At 42.3% G+C, this 19,399-nt stretch overlaps 3 protein-coding genes across 9 annotated transcripts; 1 reads left to right on the forward strand and 2 right to left on the reverse strand.

The window, feature by feature from the left end:
* Positions 1–82: 82 nt before the first annotated feature.
* Positions 83–2,435, reverse strand: fn3krp (fructosamine 3 kinase related protein). Of its 2 annotated transcripts, XM_051388923.1 has the most exons (6): positions 2,136–2,432; positions 1,746–1,897; positions 1,526–1,617; positions 1,314–1,396; positions 1,026–1,148; positions 83–923 (listed from the first exon to the last, which is right to left on the reverse strand). In XM_051388923.1, the coding sequence occupies exons 1-6, from the start codon at positions 2,274–2,276 to the stop codon at positions 585–587; spliced, it is 930 nt and encodes a 309-aa protein (XP_051244883.1). In that variant the 5' UTR covers positions 2,277–2,432; the 3' UTR covers positions 83–584. The 2 variants fall into 2 exon arrangements, with proteins under 2 accessions (XP_051244883.1, XP_051244882.1); XM_051388922.1 differs by having other exon boundaries at positions 83–1,148; positions 2,136–2,435.
* Positions 2,436–2,558: 123 nt separating this feature from the next.
* Positions 2,559–4,578, forward strand: arl16 (ADP-ribosylation factor-like 16). Its single transcript, XM_051388127.1, has 5 exons — positions 2,559–2,702; positions 3,105–3,160; positions 3,250–3,366; positions 3,471–3,586; positions 3,748–4,578. The coding sequence occupies exons 1-5, from the start codon at positions 2,585–2,587 to the stop codon at positions 3,911–3,913; spliced, it is 573 nt and encodes a 190-aa protein (XP_051244087.1). The 5' UTR covers positions 2,559–2,584; the 3' UTR covers positions 3,914–4,578.
* Positions 4,579–4,952: 374 nt separating this feature from the next.
* On the reverse strand, positions 4,953–14,648 carry epn3a (epsin 3a). 6 transcript variants are annotated; one of them, XM_051388121.1, is made up of 11 exons: positions 14,316–14,648; positions 11,494–12,246; positions 9,369–9,487; positions 8,621–8,698; positions 8,142–8,258; positions 7,685–7,768; positions 7,294–7,423; positions 6,904–7,071; positions 6,732–6,815; positions 6,410–6,646; positions 4,953–6,038 (listed from the first exon to the last, which is right to left on the reverse strand). In XM_051388121.1, the coding sequence occupies exons 2-11, from the start codon at positions 12,089–12,091 to the stop codon at positions 5,758–5,760; spliced, it is 1,896 nt and encodes a 631-aa protein (XP_051244081.1). In that variant the 5' UTR covers positions 12,092–12,246; positions 14,316–14,648; the 3' UTR covers positions 4,953–5,757. The 6 variants fall into 6 exon arrangements, with proteins under 6 accessions (XP_051244081.1, XP_051244083.1, XP_051244082.1 ...); XM_051388123.1 differs by having other exon boundaries at positions 8,142–8,246; positions 11,494–12,249; XM_051388122.1 differs by having other exon boundaries at positions 6,904–7,068; positions 11,494–12,249.
* Between the last annotated feature and the right edge of the window lie 4,751 nt (positions 14,649–19,399).

A 19,399-nucleotide genomic window follows, 5' to 3' on the forward strand; every position in this document is an offset into this window, starting at 1 on the left:
AAGGTGTACAGCAGCCTGGGAAAAGAAGCTTTTCATATGTTTTCATACCAGATAGATAACAAATACACCAGGTCAGGAGAAATACTTTGGATCATCACAGGGTTTATTGTTGGTTAAGCAGTGGATACAAACTATCCAAATGAATGGATTCACTGTTATACTGCAACATTTTGTGGGTGTATGAAGTGTGTCAGTCTGTATGACATTAACAATCAGGCTACTATGATGTAGATAAAGTAGGTAAAGTACACAATATTGTACTCACTGGGAAAATCAGTTGTCCTTTGCACAGCAATGTAATTCAGTCGGGTGGTTAAATAAGGAAGATTTACACAAAATTAAGGAAGAGTTTGCAGCATACCAAAAAAACTCAGCTTCTTTGATATGGTTTATGTTTGGTTATAGGCAACCTATACACATGTCATTGTAGAAAATAAAGAATTTAAAAATATTAATAGAGCCTATATGTTATGTTTAGTGTCTAGCCACACTGTTCCCGGACAAATTAGCATCTGTCAATATATACATAATACTTGCCATGAGTTTAAGACTGTGAAGCTTTCTGAAAGTGAGTGCGAGTGCATTTATTTCAGTAGATTCTTCATAACGCTTATCGAAGAGCCCCTGTAGCCACCACCAAAGTGGTTCCAGTGATTCAAATAGTGGAAGAGTTGGTAAAGCTGGTTTCTCTTTGCAAAGCCAGGTGCTTTAGGAATCTTTTCATGGTAGGCAGAGTAAAAAGAGCTGTTGAAGCCACCAAACATCCCTGCAATACCCAGCTCATACTCTGAATGGCCATAGAAGGAAGCTGGGTCAAAGATGACCGGGCCGTCTGCACACTGTGCCACATTGCCTCCCCACAAGTCTCCGTGGAGGAGGGCAGGGACAATCTCCACATCTGTGAAAAACTGAGGGATCTTCAGCTGTAAATAAAGACAATATGCAAGTAGCACTGTCAGATTTTTGATACAATCAAAAGACGTGTGTTGTGTTTTGTTTCTGATTAGGTCAAAGGAAGGGTGCACCTGGAGCTCGGCCCATAGTTCTCTGGCTTCCCTGTCTCCGTAAGATTTCTCCACCATGTTAAGCTGGTGCTGCAGCCTCTGCTGTGAGTAAAATGTCACCCAGTCATCCTGCCACTCATTTTCCTGGGGAGGCAAAGAAAGAAAATTCAAACTACAGTGATATTGCGAAGGAAAACTGTAATATCTCAAAGACTCACAGATTACAAGTGCTACAAATTTACTACATTTCACAGACTAACACTACAGTCCTGTTTTGCCTAGTATACAGATGCTATATATATATTTTACCTGTGGTAGATATCCACAGCATGTGGTTACACTGAAGCCAAATTTTTCAACAACAGCCACCTCTGACTGCCCCGCTCCTTTCCCTGTGTACAGTCAAATAAGTTATATAGTAATTCATTCTTACTTAATTTTTTAGAGTAAGCTGCTATTCAGTGTGTGGTGTATTTTTGTGCATTCGTCTACATTTCCATGTATTAAAGAGATGTTATTACCCACTGTCTGCTGCTCTTTATTCAATTTTCCCAACTGTCTCTTGTTGTGAAGATGCAGATCTGCCAGCTGCTCTCCAAGATGCTTTGAGTACCTACACATTGGATTTGGAAATAAAGTATTTTATTTAAAAAAAACAACAACTATATTTTCACATTTCCCTCTTTTCTAACATGCAAACAGACGTACTGACACTGACAAACTGCATGAGACAGCTCTTACTTGCTAAGGCCTCTCATGTCCAGATGTTCCATCACAAATACACATCCTCCTGTGTCAAGCTCAATCACCTTCACAGGCCTGGGGACTTTAACAGTTTCTGTCTTTAAAATGGCTTCCAAACTGGCCATCTCCCCATCAAACATCAATTTGGCCTGAACAAAACAGAACAAAACAAAACAGGCATTGCAATAGCACAGATCTACACTAGTTTGCATGTAAAATAAATAAATAAATAAATACATTGTTCTGCATTTCGTAATGTATGCAGAAAGTTCAGTGCAATGGAAATGGCTTTCAGAGGGGAAGTTAGCTAGCAGCTGGATCTAGGTCTTTACACATAATATAGTATAGGTATTCATATAATATTATTTAAAACATATCATAAAATACCTCTCTCTTGTGATTTATCTTCACAAACACTCTCCCAGTGTCAGTATCATAACTCTGGCCCTCGCTGATACATCCTCCTCCCGAGTGACCGGTCGACTTCAACACGGCTGTCCCCAACTCTTTCTTTAACTTAGCCTCCATTGTTACGTCCCAAACCCAATTATGGGGGAATTATTGTGGCGTTAAAGCCACAGACTGGCTAACACCTAAAACGCAGTACGAGAAGGCTTATTAAGAGGCGTATTTGACAGCTTCCGTCGTGTCAACCAACAAGGACTCTGCTCGGGGATCGTGAACTTGTTTTTCTTCCGTTGTATTCATCCGCGAGGTTACCAACCAATCAGAGACGAGAAGGGAAATGATTGAATTCCGCTTCGTCCTATCACAGCCACGTAAAACGGTCACATGAGCGTCGCCATGGTGCCAAACGACTCTACATTAGCTCATACATGCTACCACTGGCTACGATATGCTTCTGTTGGAGAACAGAAATGAGCAGCAATGCAACTTGTCTGCTTCTTGGAGCGACTGGTGTCGGAAAAACGTTACTAATGAAACGTCTACAAAATATCCTTTGTGTGTTTTGCACTAGAATCTTAAAAACAATATACCGTAAAACTGAAAGTGTTGTTCTGCTTCAGTAGCTGGCTAATGTAGCCTGATAGTAGCTAGCTAGTTAGCTCACCGTTAAGTCTTATATTATAGGCTTTCTCCACCAATATAGGTCGATGCCTTCACAGGAGGTAAATACATGACATGTTATTTTAAAAGAAAAAGGAGACTAAAATGTTATTTCACGTTGTGTTTTAAATTACATACACCTTAGAAAAACTTATCACAAAATACCACTTTCTTGACTGATCAAATACTGTAGAAACATTTTAAATGTTTTGCCTCGTAAGCTGATATACACGATAAACATCAGAGCACTGTTTTCTGAGGGTATTTTTCCTAACAGATTTTGTTTACAGCTCAGTTTTCACGGACCAGGTGAACTGGGGGGACCTCCTTCTACTCTTCCTACAGTAAGTAGTCATGAGAGGTCGGTTGACGGCTCAGTTTTGACGAGACAGCTCATTCCTGTAATGCCTCAAATGTCTTTAAACCTCCACAGGTAGGAACCAACCTCACAGACCTGACACTGAAGAGGAAGAAGCTGACATTAAGAGAGCTGGGAGGCTGCATGGGCCCTATATGGCCGAGTTACTTCAAAGACTGCTCCTCGGTCATTGTATGTTCTTTGTATACATACTATTTGCAGCATTTAACAGAGGTAAATACATTCACTATTGGAATTATTTGACTGAGTGTTTCTTTCTTTGTGTTGTTTCATAGTTCATGGTAGACTCAAGCAACACTGCTCAGGTATCCTCCTCCTGTATCCAGCTGCTGTCAGTGCTCTCTGCTGAACCTCTGCGTAGTGTCTCGGTGCTTATTCTCTTCAACAAGAGGTGACACAAACATGCATATCAATACCTACGTTCACTTGTTATACCTGTGAGATGTCAGTGTCAGCAGGTTCAACACAATATTGTATCCAGTATTATAAGTCGGACTAATTTTTGCCATTGTGTATTTTCTTATTTTAGTTTTTCTTTCTACCCTCTTCCAGGGACATGCCTTGCACTATGAGTCTTACAGAGATGAAGTCACTGTTCAGAATGGATGACATCATTGCATCGGCTACTCAGCCAATCACAACACTGGAAGTCAGTGCCCACTCTGGACAGGGACTTCAGGAGGTGCTGAGCTGGCTGGAGTCCATCGCAATCAAGTGAACTATAATACATGTGTTCCTTATAAAGTGATGCTCCTCTCACAGAAGTTTAAATAATGACTTAAAGCCTTTTGGCATGAGATGTCAGTATTTCCAGCAGAGACTGTTCAGAGGATTTAGGGGGTCGCCCTGGTAGCTTACCTGGTAGAGCGTCAAACATGTATCAAGGAGGAGACCTTACCACAGCAGCTCAGGTTCCATTGCAGCCCGTGCCCTTTGCTGCTTGTCATCACTTCTCTCTCTCCCCTACCTTTCCTTTCGGTCTCCAGCTGTCCATACATAAGTATTAAATGCCAAGCATAAAAGCAAAAAAAGTCATGACAAGAAAAACAGGTAAAGGTCTAGTGTGTAACATTTAGGAGGATCTGTTGGAATATAATATTCATAGGTATGTTTTCGTTAGTGTAGAATCACCTGAAAATAATAATTGTTGTGAGTTTGTTATGTTAGAATGATGATTTTGGCGAGTATCTGTACTTTCTCCTATATGCTTTGAAGGCAAGCGACATTCAGTTGGTTGCAATCTGCAACGTCACTGCTTTATAGCACTAAATCCTACAGACTGGACCTTGTTTATAAGTGTGAATGGAGAAGGGAATGTATTAGTGATATCATGGCAGGATGATTGTATGGTTGACCATTTATTAAATCAACATTATAAAGTGACTTTTACTGATTAAATTCCAGACATATAAACCGTGAACTGCAGGGATTCATGACTGACTGGAGTGTGATCATAAGACATGTCGCTGGGGGGAACCTGCTACTGTTAGGTAAAGACTATTTTTATTTTGCAATAAAATAGGTTTCTGCAATTCAGTTTTATCAACAAGGTCACTGTGAGAAACAGGTTAGAAGAGCTAAACTGATTAATGTCAGTGATGCAGTATAGTAGTAACAAGTCATTACCAGCAGGGGGCATAAAGTGCACAACAAATACTGTGACTGGTACTGGGTGTGTGTCGGAATTGGGATGATTTCATAATAAACGCATTTATCAGAGGAAATGAGAACATAGAAAACAGAAGAATGAAGCAGTGTTCTTATTATACCCTTATATTTGATGAGAGTCAGTGGTTCACAAGCAATGAATAAAACTCATATTTTTATACATTTTCTAATGTTGCCTTGCTTATAGTAAATTCAGAAGCGCTTACAGTCCTCCCAAATTATGATTTAACCCCGGCGATTCATTTCACAATAGTAAAATCATGTATACACTGATGTTTATCATCAGGTCTGCTCCAACAGAAGCCCCACAAAGTTAACCATGTTGATGCAGCAACATTTCAAGAACTGGACAGGTCTCCAACTCTTGGTTCGTATCAGAAATCACCTTTTTTCTGAAGCAGGAGTATATGACAGCAGCAGTGGCCGGTAAAGCCAATCACACAAACAGCTGAGTGAGCAGGAGACTTGTTGACTACTTGAAAAGCTGTAATACATTTACCTGGTAATTATAGCGAAAAGAAGTGACAAAATATTATCAAACTGTGCTTTTGTGTACATTTGTCTCTGAAGTCAATTTGCAACAAGCTTTGGCCTTTAAGAAGTTTTACGTGACACTAACAGCTTCTGATACAAAGGTGTTATTTCTTTCATAACTTGTTACTGCATTCATGACAAGAGAGTAGGAGAGAGTGTCGCAGTGAGGAGCAGAACCAGCTTGCATCAATCTAAGGGTTACTGTATTATACCACAATATAAAAACAACTAAGAATAGGGCTTTCATACAGGTCCTTGGGGCTGCAGTTTGGTCTGCGGTTAGAGTTATATTTCAAGAGCATAACCTAATGGCATTCCCCCTTTTTTTTACTACGATATTTTCTCCAGTTTTGTAGGTCCTCATAAGAAAGGGTTCAGTGCAGCCTGTGATTCGTCAGTGCTGGCTGAAGAGAACGGCAACAAGGGCTCGGGGAGGTTCCCTGGCAGGTTCAGGCCAGGCTGGGTGGGGTGAGTAAGTGACGAAGGGAGGCTGGCAGGCTGGTGGCTCATAGGCAGGGGCAAGGAGGCACTGTATGGAAGAGAAGTGGGGTGAGGAGCCGCAGTGGTGGAGCCCAGTTGATTCAGAGTTAGTTTGGGCGCCTCATTTTGGAATGGATTGGTGGCTGAAGGAGCACTGAGGCCTAAAGAGAAAGAAACAAAAGAAAAACAACTATTAGGTTTGCTTTAACAAAGTTATTTCTATTAAATGTATCATTTCATGTGATATCATGTCATTGTGAACATTTAACCTTGATTTTTTTTGACAGTGAATCTTGGATTGCACTCACTGTTCTAAAAACTGGTGCTTTCAAGAATGCTGAAACTCCATACAGAAATACAGTAAAATAATACAAGCTAGGAATTAATCTATACAATATACTTATGGTATGCTCCAGTAGATCTCCAACTGATTTAAATCTAGAGTTACAGCGATCAAAGCACACACTTTCCTGGTCTTTCCCTTTGGAAAACAAAATTCAGTCGCATAAACAACCAATAATACAATAAATACCTGATAGAAAAGGGTTCATGGTCTTGGCTGGAGGGTTTACTGGGATCAGGGTGTCCAGGTTTACCAAAGAAGCCGCTGTGGGGCCCAAAAAGGCCTCAGGTGTCCGGCATGTACGAGGGCTAGGGGCAGCCAGGCTTTCTCCAAGACGTGATAGGTCAAATAGCTCAGGGCTGCCCTCCTCTCGCCCGTTTACATTCACCTGACCTCCATCCATGGCCTCATCAAACAAATCCCCATCTAATAGTGAAAAAAGAGCGAGTTCTTACGCAAGTGTGTGGGATATACAGAACCACAGTGTGAAAAAAAAAAAAGTAATGTTTACCTGACGGGCTTCCAGTTCGAGGGGGAGGTCCCTTGAGGGCTGCTTCTGCTGATGGTACTGAGAATGGATCAACTCCTGAGGAGGCTATAAATACACCAAAATGCAGTTTTACTAAATTATTGTGAAATATTTATCATTGGCTAGGCTAAGCTAAGCACACACACTCACTCACCTGTGTTGGCAGGGAAAGCCCATTCTCTGCCTGTGGCGTTCACGTTAGAGACATTGCTCTGTGGTCCATCCCAGGGGTCGACTGGGGGCTCCCACGGTGGAGGGGGGCTGCTGGAAGTCGGTGGTGCCATCCAGGGAGGATCTACTCTCGAGGTGCTGGTGCTGCCTTCTTTAATAACACAGAGGTGAATTAGAGAGTGAGGCTTCTGTTCTGCAGCTGTAAGTTTATCATAGCATATGAGCAGAACATAACTTATTGTACGGTATATCCGTTTCATTGTTTCTGTCCTCAAAGAATAGATATTTTATGACTATAATTTACTACATGTTGTGTACAACTTGGTGCTTAAACACTCCTCTTTTTGTCATAGTAAGTTAACTCAAGGCTCACCCAGAGAGTCCCAGGGGTCTGTGCCTCCCAGGCGAGCAGCCGCCTGGTGTGGGGGATTATTCCATCTGTGGTCACTAGGAGGCTGATCTGAGGGCACTGCAAAAACATCTACCAGGTCCATGAAGGCGGTCTGACCACAAAAACAAGAAGAAAGCTGTGTCAGTTCAGTATAGTGCTTCAGCACTCACTAGTTCTCCAGACTGAAATGTTTGTGTATTCAATGGTCTGATCAGACCTAATAATCCTTCCCATCAATATACTAAAGCATTCTAGTTGATTTTGGTCTACAAATGCATGTTCTCAAAGCACGAGGAAAAACAATGCAAACTACAATGTATGGTTATTTTTCATCACCCCCCATTGAGATATTCCATACCCCAATATTTCATACCCCGCCTTTAGTCTCCATCTCACGTTTGCTCTCCTCCAGAGCTTTCTGGAGCATCGACTCATCTCCTTGGCGACTAAGTTGCTCCTGTCAACAGATACAGACACATGGACGCCTTTTGGGCATGATAGCTTACGGCACATTTCACATACTGTCACATCATACTATATTTATGACTCAGCGGGTGCACACAAGCACAAAAGCCAGCTTGTATTTTTTTTTTTTTTCCAAGGCAACATATGACCCAGAGATAGATGTGTGCAATGGGCACAAACTAGAAAGTTCTCTGGTCAAAGAGAGGAGAGGGCAGAGCATCACTGTCAGCTCTAACAGAGCAGTTCTATTGTGCTACAGTATATTGAGAGAAAAAGACAAAGAGACAGAGAGAGACAGGAAGAGAGAGGTGGAGTAAAAAGGTTGCCAGAGACAATACAACAGAGTGACCCCAAAGGAAACCTACCTGCTGGTGCTCCTCTTTGCTCAGGCTCAAGGCTAACTGGAGCTGGCTTTCCTCATCCAAATCCAGTGTGGGAGGTGCACATTGGACTGGCTGTGAGGGTGTTGACTGGGAAGGTAACTGCAATCAGTAATTGGTCAGCAGAAGTGGAAATAGTGCTTGGACATCTTCACAGTACATTGCATGCAATTCCCCAAACTCTCCCCTGACACCACACCAGGGGAGACACTGATATCTCATACTACAGGACTAAGAGGAGAGGTTTGGTGGTTAGTGGAACAGGAGGATGAAGCCTCTTATTAGTCACTGGAGAAAGTTACATGTCCCTGTTTAGGGGTGAGGAGAGTGAGTGCATGCAGTTGTTGTTCAGAAGGGCCCAGACTGGGACATGAGGTTGGTTTCAGTGTACAGAGCAACAGGAGATGTGCTACAGGGCAAAGGATGCAAAGAAAAGGTCATCCCTGGTCCCAGCATACTTGTACCTTCTGGGCCTCCTCCTTGCTGAGAGTCATTGCGATCTGGAGCTGGGTATGTTCATCAATATCCACTGTAGGAGGCGGCTAGGGTCAAGCAGGAATGATTAGGAATTTGGCTAATCACAGGGAAAGATAAAAGCACACTTGATTTTGCTCAAGTGATTCTTAAATATACTGATTTGAGGTGATTTAGAAGAGTGGAGATCAAATGTATGGATCTCAGTTTGATCATTTAATTCACAGCTTGGTTTGATTACATAGATGGAAACTGCTATGCACTATAATATATTCAGCAGTCACAGAGGGCAACGGCTGCCCTTGCCATGGAGACTCCGACGGGCTTAGGAGTGGATCAATGCGCACATCCTGTCTGGCTTCTCGACTCTTTCACTCACAGCTTCCTCACTCCTCAGTGAGAAAGCTCCTCTTTGACACTGATTGGTCAAAGTGCCATTATTGACGCCATCATAGACAGAGTTGATGATATCACTTTCTGTTAAGGGTTCTGGGAAATGGTGGCTAGTGGAGACAGGCAGTGGGAGTGTTTCCCCACCAGGACAGATAGCGTCCAAGCATGTGTGTGTGGGAGCCGTTAAATGTTTTACTTCGGCGTTACAACATAACATGTCAGCAGCAGGGCAGCTAAGAAGCCTCTTTCTGTCAGGCGCATGTGCTGTATGGATGAGAGGTTTGTGCTCATGTGTGTGTGTGTGTGTGTGTGTGTGTGTGTGTGTGTTATCTCAGTTAGAGGTACCTTTTCACTTTCTTCTCGGCTCATAGCCAAGGCCAGCTGCAGCTGCAGCTCCTCTTCTCCACTGGTTGTGGGCCGAGCTTGCTCCAGATCTGGAGCAACTCGAGGAGAGGAAGAGGAGGCTACAGAGGAAGAGTAGAGGGGATTGGGTGTTTAGCAGGGGGATGTAGACAGGAACATTGACACATGGAAATACAGGGGGAAGAAATTGGAAAACAAAAAAGAAGCACTTTAGGCTGATTTTTAAGGTCAGAAAAGAGCTGGCACTGTTTATGCATGTTAATTTTTTTTCCATGGCCCGTTGTTTAGAGCCTTTGCTGGCATTGCTTGCCACGGTCTGCCTAACTCTGCCCGCACTGAGAACAATGGTGCGCCTGTGTGGAGAGTTAGGGTGGTGGAGGGGTAGAGGAATGGACGGGTTGGAGTGGGGCCCACCTTATTACCCCGAATCGTCTGGGTAGGTTCCAGGACTCAGGTCCAGGTTTGGGGGAAGGGATGGGAGGGGGTGGGGGGCCGACTGGCGGTATACCAGTCTGGGTGCCAGGCTGTAGGTCACGGGGCTAAAAGAGGGCAGCAGACCACACGTTGGCAAAGCCAGATCTCAGAAACCGATCATTTCCACTGAGCTGCTCCTCAATATCCCCCGCCTGAGCTGGAATGCTTACTGGCAATTAGCTGTTGCCAACCTCCTGACCCCCACCCACGTCATCTATCAGCATTTTGTCCAAAACACTCATGTGCCAGTGTCCTGGAATCTCCAAGAGACCATCACCATCCTCCCTTTTGATCTAAAAATCACCCAGGGCAGAGTGAGAAACTCTACTGTTATGCAGTCTTACAAAAAAAATGTAATTACTGCATTTACACAGGCTAACACACACATGCATGAACATCACAAACACTAACACAATTTTCAGGTATCAGGTAAGTCTTTTTGGTTATCCAGGGTCTTTTTGGAAGCATCCTTTTCTGGACCGAGTGATTTTAGTTATTTGCGGAATGGTTTTCCAACATGAAAGCCAGCCTCTATCCGAAACTTAGCATTTTGTGGTGTTATTTCATGCATGTGTTTTTCCTGTGTGTTGCAAACCAGGCTCCTAGCATCATCACTGAACCACAGACCCGGAGCTTGGAGGTGGTAACTGTTGTCTGCCACATGTTTCCATTGGCACATGTTCCATCCCAGAAAAATATGCAAGGAACGTGTACCAAGCGGAAAATGTATTAGAAATAGGACTTTTGCAGAATTAGTGGTAGTAAAACAGTCAGATACCACCTGTGGGCTCATCTCTGTTTACACCATAAAAAACAGACCTCAGACATCAAAGTATAACGGAGTAACTGGTGCCTTCATAAGGCCACAGTTCTGCTACTGACTAACACTTACAATAAACACCATACACCACACAGACCACACAATGTCAAAGTATATGGTACACACAAGTCAAAAACAAATGCCTCATACAGCTACTTGATTCTTTTTAGCTGCCTACTGTAGATGATAAGTCAATGACATCAGATGTCCTAACCCTTGCACACACACACACAGAGGGATCACTTGGGTCTAATACTATATATCCACCAAACCAGATGGGTTACAGGTCGTATCACCACAAGTAAACACGGTATCCACTTGTGGTTTCACATTAGATGGAGTCACAACAGGGCCTCCTCTCTTTTGTTAATCCAGTTTAGCTGACGTGACTGTGAACAGGAGAATGAAAGGAATGCAGATGTCCAACAATCAGTACAGACCAAAAGTGAAACATGTTCTATTAAAAACCCAGTGGACAAAGATAATGAGCAGTTAATTAACACTTACCAAGGCTGCTGTAATGCGCTGCTGGTGTTAAAAAATCACTTGCCTCTTTTGTTTTCTGACATCATATGGAAAGCGAGAACTTAAGGACTTCTGTTACTAAAAGAATTTATTTTGATCTGATAAACCAAATGAACTCATGACCTGTCATGTGTGCATTCCCAACAAATGACAGGTCACCTGATTTTTCAGGTATCATTCAGATAACTGTGTATTCTCAAGGACTGAAGTAATGTTACACGTGGAGATGCTTGTGTCTCAAACAGGGGCTATAGGGTTATGTCACAGTGTAGATGTGAGTATACTCACAGTGAAAGGAGGACGGTGAGCTTCTGCATGTGCCAAACTCATCCCTGTGGACTCCAGCTGCGTTGGGCTGGCTAGTGCGACGGCCTGGGTATGGAGGAGGAAGGGATCCAGAGCCTAGGCCACTGGTGACCCCTGTCATGCGTGTCTTGGTCTTTAGCGCCTGGCTCCTCTCCTTCTTCAGCTTTTCCTCGTCCCTCAGCAGAGCCACCAAGTGCTTGGCCTTCTCCCGGACGTTGACACCCTGGTCGCGTCCATCTCTATCGATGTACTGGAAGTCTCTCAGTGTCTGGATGGTGTATATGTTCTCCCGGCACTCTTTGGCCACGCGCTCAGAGCCTGTTTTGATCAGGTAGTCCAGCAGGGTCAGTGCCTTATAAACATGCCGCCAGTTTTTGCCATGGTCATTGAGCCGCTTCCAGATCATACCCATTACCTCGGTGAACGCCACCACATTGAACGTCAGGTCTGCGATTTCAGACATCAGCGAGCTGGGAGGACCCCAGGGATCGTTGGAGGTGGCCTCTCTGACTTTGATCTCGGCCTCTGTGTAATTGTTGACCATGTTTTTCATCTGGCGGCGGAGCGATGAGGTCTGCATGATGGTAGTGGTGTGTCACAGGTGGCAAAAAATGAGTCTTAACAGCAGGCCAGCCCACTGTGCTGCCTCGGCCAAGGTGGCTGGTCAGTTCGGTGGAAAAAGGCAATGAAGTTGTCCTCCTATTGGCACCTTAAATGACGTCCACAAGTGTGCTCCTGCTGGGAAGGGAACGCAGTTAGATTATTTGAGCTTGTTACACGTGGTTTTAACATTTTTATATAAAATATTAATAGAGAGAACTTCTTTCCCAGATCACACACACCACATCACCATTAGTAACAGTGCTTGTACTGCTTTTGTAAGCTGTTACTAAGAGCACTGGTGGCTACAGCACACACATTTGTCATGCAGTAATTGGGTTTGGAAGGAGAGGGGAACAACTCAGCATCTCTAAGCGATGTGAAACACTATACCTGGGCTCAGTTTTCCCTTAGACAACTTCAAGAGATCTGTGTGTGATTACAGCGCACTGTTGCTACGTAAGCAATGCTTAGCCTATGACAGCTATTTCCTAAATTCAGTTCTGCTTAATATTTTTTTCCTTCCCTGTAAAGCAAATATTAGTTTCAGACCTAGGGACTAGAGATCTGTGTTTTACCTTGGAGCGTTATCAGAAACTGGGGAGGGGTGGGCTCCACCTCTCCTGTTTTTCTGACCTGATTACATCACCACAGCAGCAGTAGGGCTTCAAAGCGTTCGAAGACTCACAAAACAGCTGAACTCCTACACAGATACTCATACCGTAGTCCAGCAGAATCACTAATCGTCTGCAGTTTTTTTAAATGTGTCATTTTTATTTCACACTATTACAATACACATAGAAATTATTATACAATATATTTCTATTGTACAATATCTATCACTTTGGTCTGGACATGGTGCACTGCAATTCCTAACATAGTCATGGCAGTGAGTCAGTCTAACCGATAACTTTCCACTCCCAAATGTGCCTCATCTATTTAAGAACTGAGATGCATGAACATGAACAATCAATCCCTTCATGAACGAGTCAAGTGCTGTGTCATGAGTAAGCATTTCCAAAATATTAAAAAGGGGCATGAGATGGGCTTTAAGGTGCTGATATACTGGATGTGACAGAACTATATTTATAATGGGTATAAAATTCACATTGCGATGTTTTTTACAGCCACAGTAGTTTAAACTCTTTCATAGCCTCATGAATGAATACTATGAATAAAAGGTGACGGCACTGAGTTGGCCTGCAATATCTGTCGTACTATGAGAGAGCACGCCCTAAATAGACTGTTAAGTGGTAGTAAGAGACAAAAATGTTTGTGGTTCAGCTGACCACAGGTTAAATCTCAAATGGTGACCAAAAAGCAGGCCCAGTTCACCATTCAGTCCCAGGATCTCCTGATTCCTGAGAGAAATAGCTAGAAACTCAGATAAATGGGTGCCCTTGTGTCCCTTCCTGCAAATGAAGTGTATTAGTGGGGTTTTAATGCAGCTAATCACAGAGAAGAGATGGCTTTCTAATCCAATCTACTGTTGCACTCACATTCATAATGAAGATAAACTCGTTTTGTGATGAAAGAAACAACTATCACATCAGTGAGCCTTGGTAGTAAGGGGGAGAGGGAGTCAGCACCCCCTCACCATCACAACACACATAAATACTCTTTCTGTCAAACACACACACACACACACACACACACACACATTCACTAAGAAAAAGAAGATTTCTCACACAGCTTGAGTATAACTTATGACCTTGACATGATGGCACACTGGGCTGAAGTATTTACTTTTACTCATATTTACTCACTATTCATCTGTAATGCGCAATTTTCCAGCAGAAGTGTAAAGTGAGCCCATCATTTCCTAATCCTCTTTATCTATGCTTAGGAAGCAAAGTCTAAACTGATCCCAGATCAGGCCTAGCGTGCATTACCCGCCCAGGTACTATGTTTCATTATGACCTACAGATGTGTGGAAAAAAACACTAAAACCGCTGGATAAAAGCACAGGTCCGATTCAACTTATTTCCCTGACTATGTCTTTTGTGTGTGTGTGTCCCAAACCAGGACGACTGGGGGCCATTATCATGCACGTTGCGTCAAACGGGACGATCGGGTAGGTGAAAGTATGTGACCGTGACTCAGCTCGGTTTCCCCGACTTTAAAAGTTGAAACCTCGTCGAAACGAGAAGAAAACGCCGGATCGCGAACGATCCGATTCCCCCCGCTTCCACTTTCCCTCTTACCTTCATGTCATAGCGCGTCAGTGGGGTCCCAACTTGGGGAGGCTTTGGGTGGAAGGAGAAACGCCTCCGCCTCTCGACATATCCCGTAGCTTTCGGAGAGAGAGAGAGAGTGAGAAAGAGTCCAAAGAGATCTAAAAGCGCAGATCAGAGCGTCCGTGTGCGCTCAAAATGGATCCAGAAAGCTGAAGCGCAGCGGTGCTGTTTCGCTATCAAACTTAGTTGTGTGTGCACATCACAAATCCACTGGGTTTGCAGATGGCACAGGCCCCCCTAAAAACACACACACATACACACACACACACACACACACACACACACACACACAGTAAAAATGGATGGAGAGGGAGAGAGCGGGGAGGGAGGGCTGCTCGGTGCATGCAGAGTCAGACTTAACCCTTTCACTGCCTGATGGAAAAGCATCAGTGCGTAGTGGAGCAGGTTGACATAGAGCACAGTGAAGAATCACACTTTATATACTTTCATCTCATGTCCTAATGTATTACATTTCAGCAGAACTCTGTGCAGAATTTAAAGCAAGTAAATTGATATCTAAATATTGCAGAGTGCACCCTGCAGATGGAGATATATATAGCCTATATGGACATTACAGTTGTGCACTGGGAGGTAAAAATAAAATGGGTATAAACCTCTAACTGAGTACCACAGATGCTTTCGTTTCCCATAGAACTATGCTCCTTACACTTTCTGGCAGAGTGAGTGACCATGTTATTCCAGAGGGATTCAGCAACAAACCCCATTTCCTTTTCAGCAGATTCATCATTGCATCCCTGCTCTTTACTTATTTATCACCACTAATGGGCTGTTGTCTGAAGTCATATCCTCATGCATTATACAAGCCCTGAAAAAAAAAAAAATCTCTTATATCTGTATTTACTTTGGCTCGCATTCAATCAATTGTTCAATGTACGAATCTCTGCCCAACTACAGGTCATCTAGATGAAAGTACAGAAGGCTCATATCTCATGGTGTTGAGTAATGATTACCTAAGTGAGGGAGAAGCAGCAGGAGAGAGCAGTGGGTCTAGTGGCTGGTTGACTGAGCAGGATATACAGGAAATACCAGCTCCACCTTGAAATAACAAAGGCACGACTCTTGTAGACGACAAAAGGGCAAAGTACAGAAATCAGTAGTACAACTAGCAGAGTGAAACTCTAAAATAGATCTCGGTATCTAATGGCTCGTTCACATAAGTTGTAGTGTGCTTTCTTGACTGTGGGAGTGTACATTTACATGTTGCAGCTCTCTGTTTAATCGTCATGTGGCTCTCAATGATCAGAGCTCAACTTCATACATACCTCCTCAGGCCTTCCTCCTCTCTGTCTTGGCACCCTATGTCTTTATTTCTCCTGAAAACAGATGCCTGAACACTCTTTGTTTCCCAACAAAGGCCTGATGAGGTCAGTGCAGGGGGGGACATGCAGGCGAGGTTTGGGAAAACAGAGGGGGAGGAGAGAGAGCTGATAAATAACACCAACCTACTACTGCACGGCAGTGACGTCATGCAGGAGGGGAAATCTGACTTCTGTGTGTATGAGTGTGTGTGTGTGTCTTTCATATTTGAAGGTAATGAAAAACAAGAGACATGTGTGTCACTGATCACTTTTTGTCCACTGGAGGATCTTCAAAAACCTAACTGTATAACTTCATCTGTCTTTCTTTGCTGCCCTCTGGTGGTTTTGTGTTTGTTTTCTGGTTGGTTGTGGTGTATTCTCCTCTGGTTGCTTCTGTAATACTAACATTACCATGGCTGGACTACCAACTAGGCCACTGCCCAGGGGTCCCAGGTTCACTCGATGGTTGGTCGTTAGTTGGTTTGTCAGAAATTTGCATCACTAATGTACAATCCTCCATCTCGTTCTCCCGGTCTTCTAGATGGACTCAAAATAATAGTTTTAAGCCTGTAACTGTTTTAGTTTATATTGTGCTAATTTGTTGTAATGTTGTTTTTTATTAAATTGCTTTCATTTTTTTCTGTGTATCAAGTAATTTACACACAGAAAACATTGGGGAAAGTAGTTTTATTCCATCCATAGAAGTAACTGACGGGCTGCAACCAACTATTATTTTCATTATCATTAGGTCTGACATTTATAAACACTTTATGGTATCTGTATATCAAGTACCATGAAATCCTGAATGACTTAAAGAAGAATGAAGAATTAATTCATTCATTCATGTACTTAATGAACTGTCAGGAATGTACCAGGGTTAATAGTAGCCTATCTCATGCACAATGCAATGCAAGAATGATGTTAATGTTAATTAATGCAATAACTATTTTCAATCAACGTCACTGACCAGGTCACCACTTTAATTGAAGGGCCACAAACGTGATGAGTTTTTAATGCTTAGTTAATCATGATTACAACAACAAAATACATACGCCAGTTCAGTTTTTGGCTGTGTCCCTCTCACTGCAGACTCACCCATAAAGAAGACCTGAACATGCAAATCTACATGTTTGTATTACCCAAATCACCAAGAATGAACAAAGGTTAAAAATAATTATTGTATCCGCCCTGTGATTAGGATCTGCTCTAAAATGTAATGGGTGCTTCTTTGGCCCATGCTGCACCCTTTCACCAAGTTTCATGAAAACCAGGCCAGTAGTTTTTCCGTAATCCCACTGACAGACAAACAAAGAAAACAAACAAACAAACAACACAGAAAATATAACCATAATGAAGGTAATTAGGAGGAGTATTATCAACATAGCTGGCCATTACCATTTTTGTCAATCAACCAATTGAGTAATGAACTTAATCATTTCAGCTTTAATGTACTTTAGAGTTTTTTGTGCCTTGGGATACAATGAAACTGCCTCTATTGTACTGGGATATAATGAAACTGCCTTTATTGTAGTGGGATATAATGAAACTGCCTCTATTGTACTGGGATATTATGAAACTGCCTTTATTGTAGTGTGATATAATGAAACTGCCTCTAAATTTGTCCTTTCATCCTCACTGACCCAAGGACAAATTTTTACCCCAGGGCCACAAGGGAGGTTAATCTGGCCATGCACATTACACGTTATTATGAAATCATCAATTCTCAGACTCCTCTGGTGACAGTGTGATGAAATCTGAAATCATTTCCTGACACAGATGTCCTCAGTTCTCATCAGCTCAAACCGTCTAACAAGCAATAACAAGATACATATAGATAGGATTTAAAATGTAAAATTTAATAAAACTCATTAATAAACAGCGGAATAAAAATTACACTGTTTGAAGAGTGCATCATCAAATTATCCTGGCTGTAATTTGATGTCCATGTTCATTATCCATTTATCTGTGGCACTAAACGGAAAAACAAGCTGGTCATTTGCGTGGTGTTGAAAGCACCACAAAAAGACTTTTCAGATTAAGCAAAAGCAACAAAATTCTACAGTTAAGTGGTGAATCTGCCCCTGGAATCAAACAGATGACTTGGTTATATCTACACTGTATTTTGGTGGTTACAATGAACCATGTGACATCTAAACTGATCCTACAGTATGTGACTATGTAATGGGCTGATTATGTGTTCCCATCATTTCCATAAATACAAAGTGAGCATTCTCTTGTTAAAGTGAAAGTGGTTTCTATATTTATTCATGAAACCAGGGACTGAATGACGGTGTGTGTGACAGCCATTAGTCCAGTATGACGTACTGTGACTAAGGTGACTGAGCCCCTCTGCCAATGTAAATTATAGTAGCGGTTGCAGCATTAACCCTTGTGTAGTTAGTCATCATAGTTTGTCCTCATATACCACTGTATGTATTAATAACATTAATTGCAAAACACCATAAAGAACTGTTCATTTCATGCTTTATATTATGTAGGATACATGAACAAATACTCTCAAAAGTCATGCAAATAGAAAGAAACACTCTAAAGTTACTTTGCCATCCCTTAGACTCCCAGATAGGTCTTGTTGTGGACAAACTGTTATAAAACCCCAACAACAGAAATCCAAACAGGCTTACTGGAACTGCAAACGCAACATAGAAGGTTAAGTATTAGCATTTGTTCTATGTGGTCATCTGCAAACAACCTTAGGATCCATATTGCACAAACATTTCCTCACAGTGACACATTATAAGCCAATATGACTCACAATGCCAAAACATCAGCCCACAAATAATTAACAACTCCCTATTTTATTTTTTCTCAAAGATATTTTTCATTTTATAAAGTATTTTGTTGTCAGTACCGCATAATCGTGCCACAATGTTCCATCAGTACATCAACATATATTACAGGGCCAAGAAAATGTACCTCTATTACATTTTCTATCAAAACACCGAGCTGTACTTGAAATGAGACTGCACTTTCTATGGAAATGAGATTTTTCTTTTTGTGTGACTGCATAGCTAACCCATTCGCCAGTAAGAAACTGTTATGTGGGCTTTCCATTCAGAGTGCCCTTGGTTTTTCGAAAAGGATGGTTTGATTGAGCCCACAGTTATTCAGTATGTTCTGGCTCCTGCAATTGACTGACAAAGTAGTATTGTTCAAATGTTCAGTTCAGAACATGAATCTTGAATCTTGAATTAAAGTCAGACTAAATATGACCTTCATGCTTTCACACATGTTCCATGACTAAACCCTCACTGTCTACTGAATACCAGATTTACTGATGCATGTGAACACTTTCATGGTCTTCACCATAAAGTGAAGGTGATGAATAATACCCATGTTCCCAGGTTTTAAACAATGTCTTCATACAATGGAAAATAAAATCACATTGCAGTTGCTGAAGCCGACTGGGGGGGCAGAGAACTCATCATCAAACATCATGAATCCTGCTGCAGAGAGTGAGTTGGTTCTCAATCCTTTTACACTGAGAGCACGTCGTGATCACTGCAGAAAACAATGGGGGTTGAATGCAGGTACTGGTCATACCGGCCTCATGAATAAATCCCAAGAGGTATAGGAAAACACTGTATGGTGGTAATATGAACATAAAAATAGATGCAAAAAAAAAACATGTAAACATATCAAATGACTGTAACCATGGCAGCATCGTATGTGAAGAGAATGAACATAATTAATTAGTACTCACACTTCACACCT

Source organism: Dicentrarchus labrax, unplaced genomic scaffold (genome assembly GCF_905237075.1).
Source record: "Dicentrarchus labrax unplaced genomic scaffold, dlabrax2021, whole genome shotgun sequence".
Classification (NCBI taxonomy): Eukaryota; Metazoa; Chordata; class Actinopteri; family Moronidae; genus Dicentrarchus; species Dicentrarchus labrax.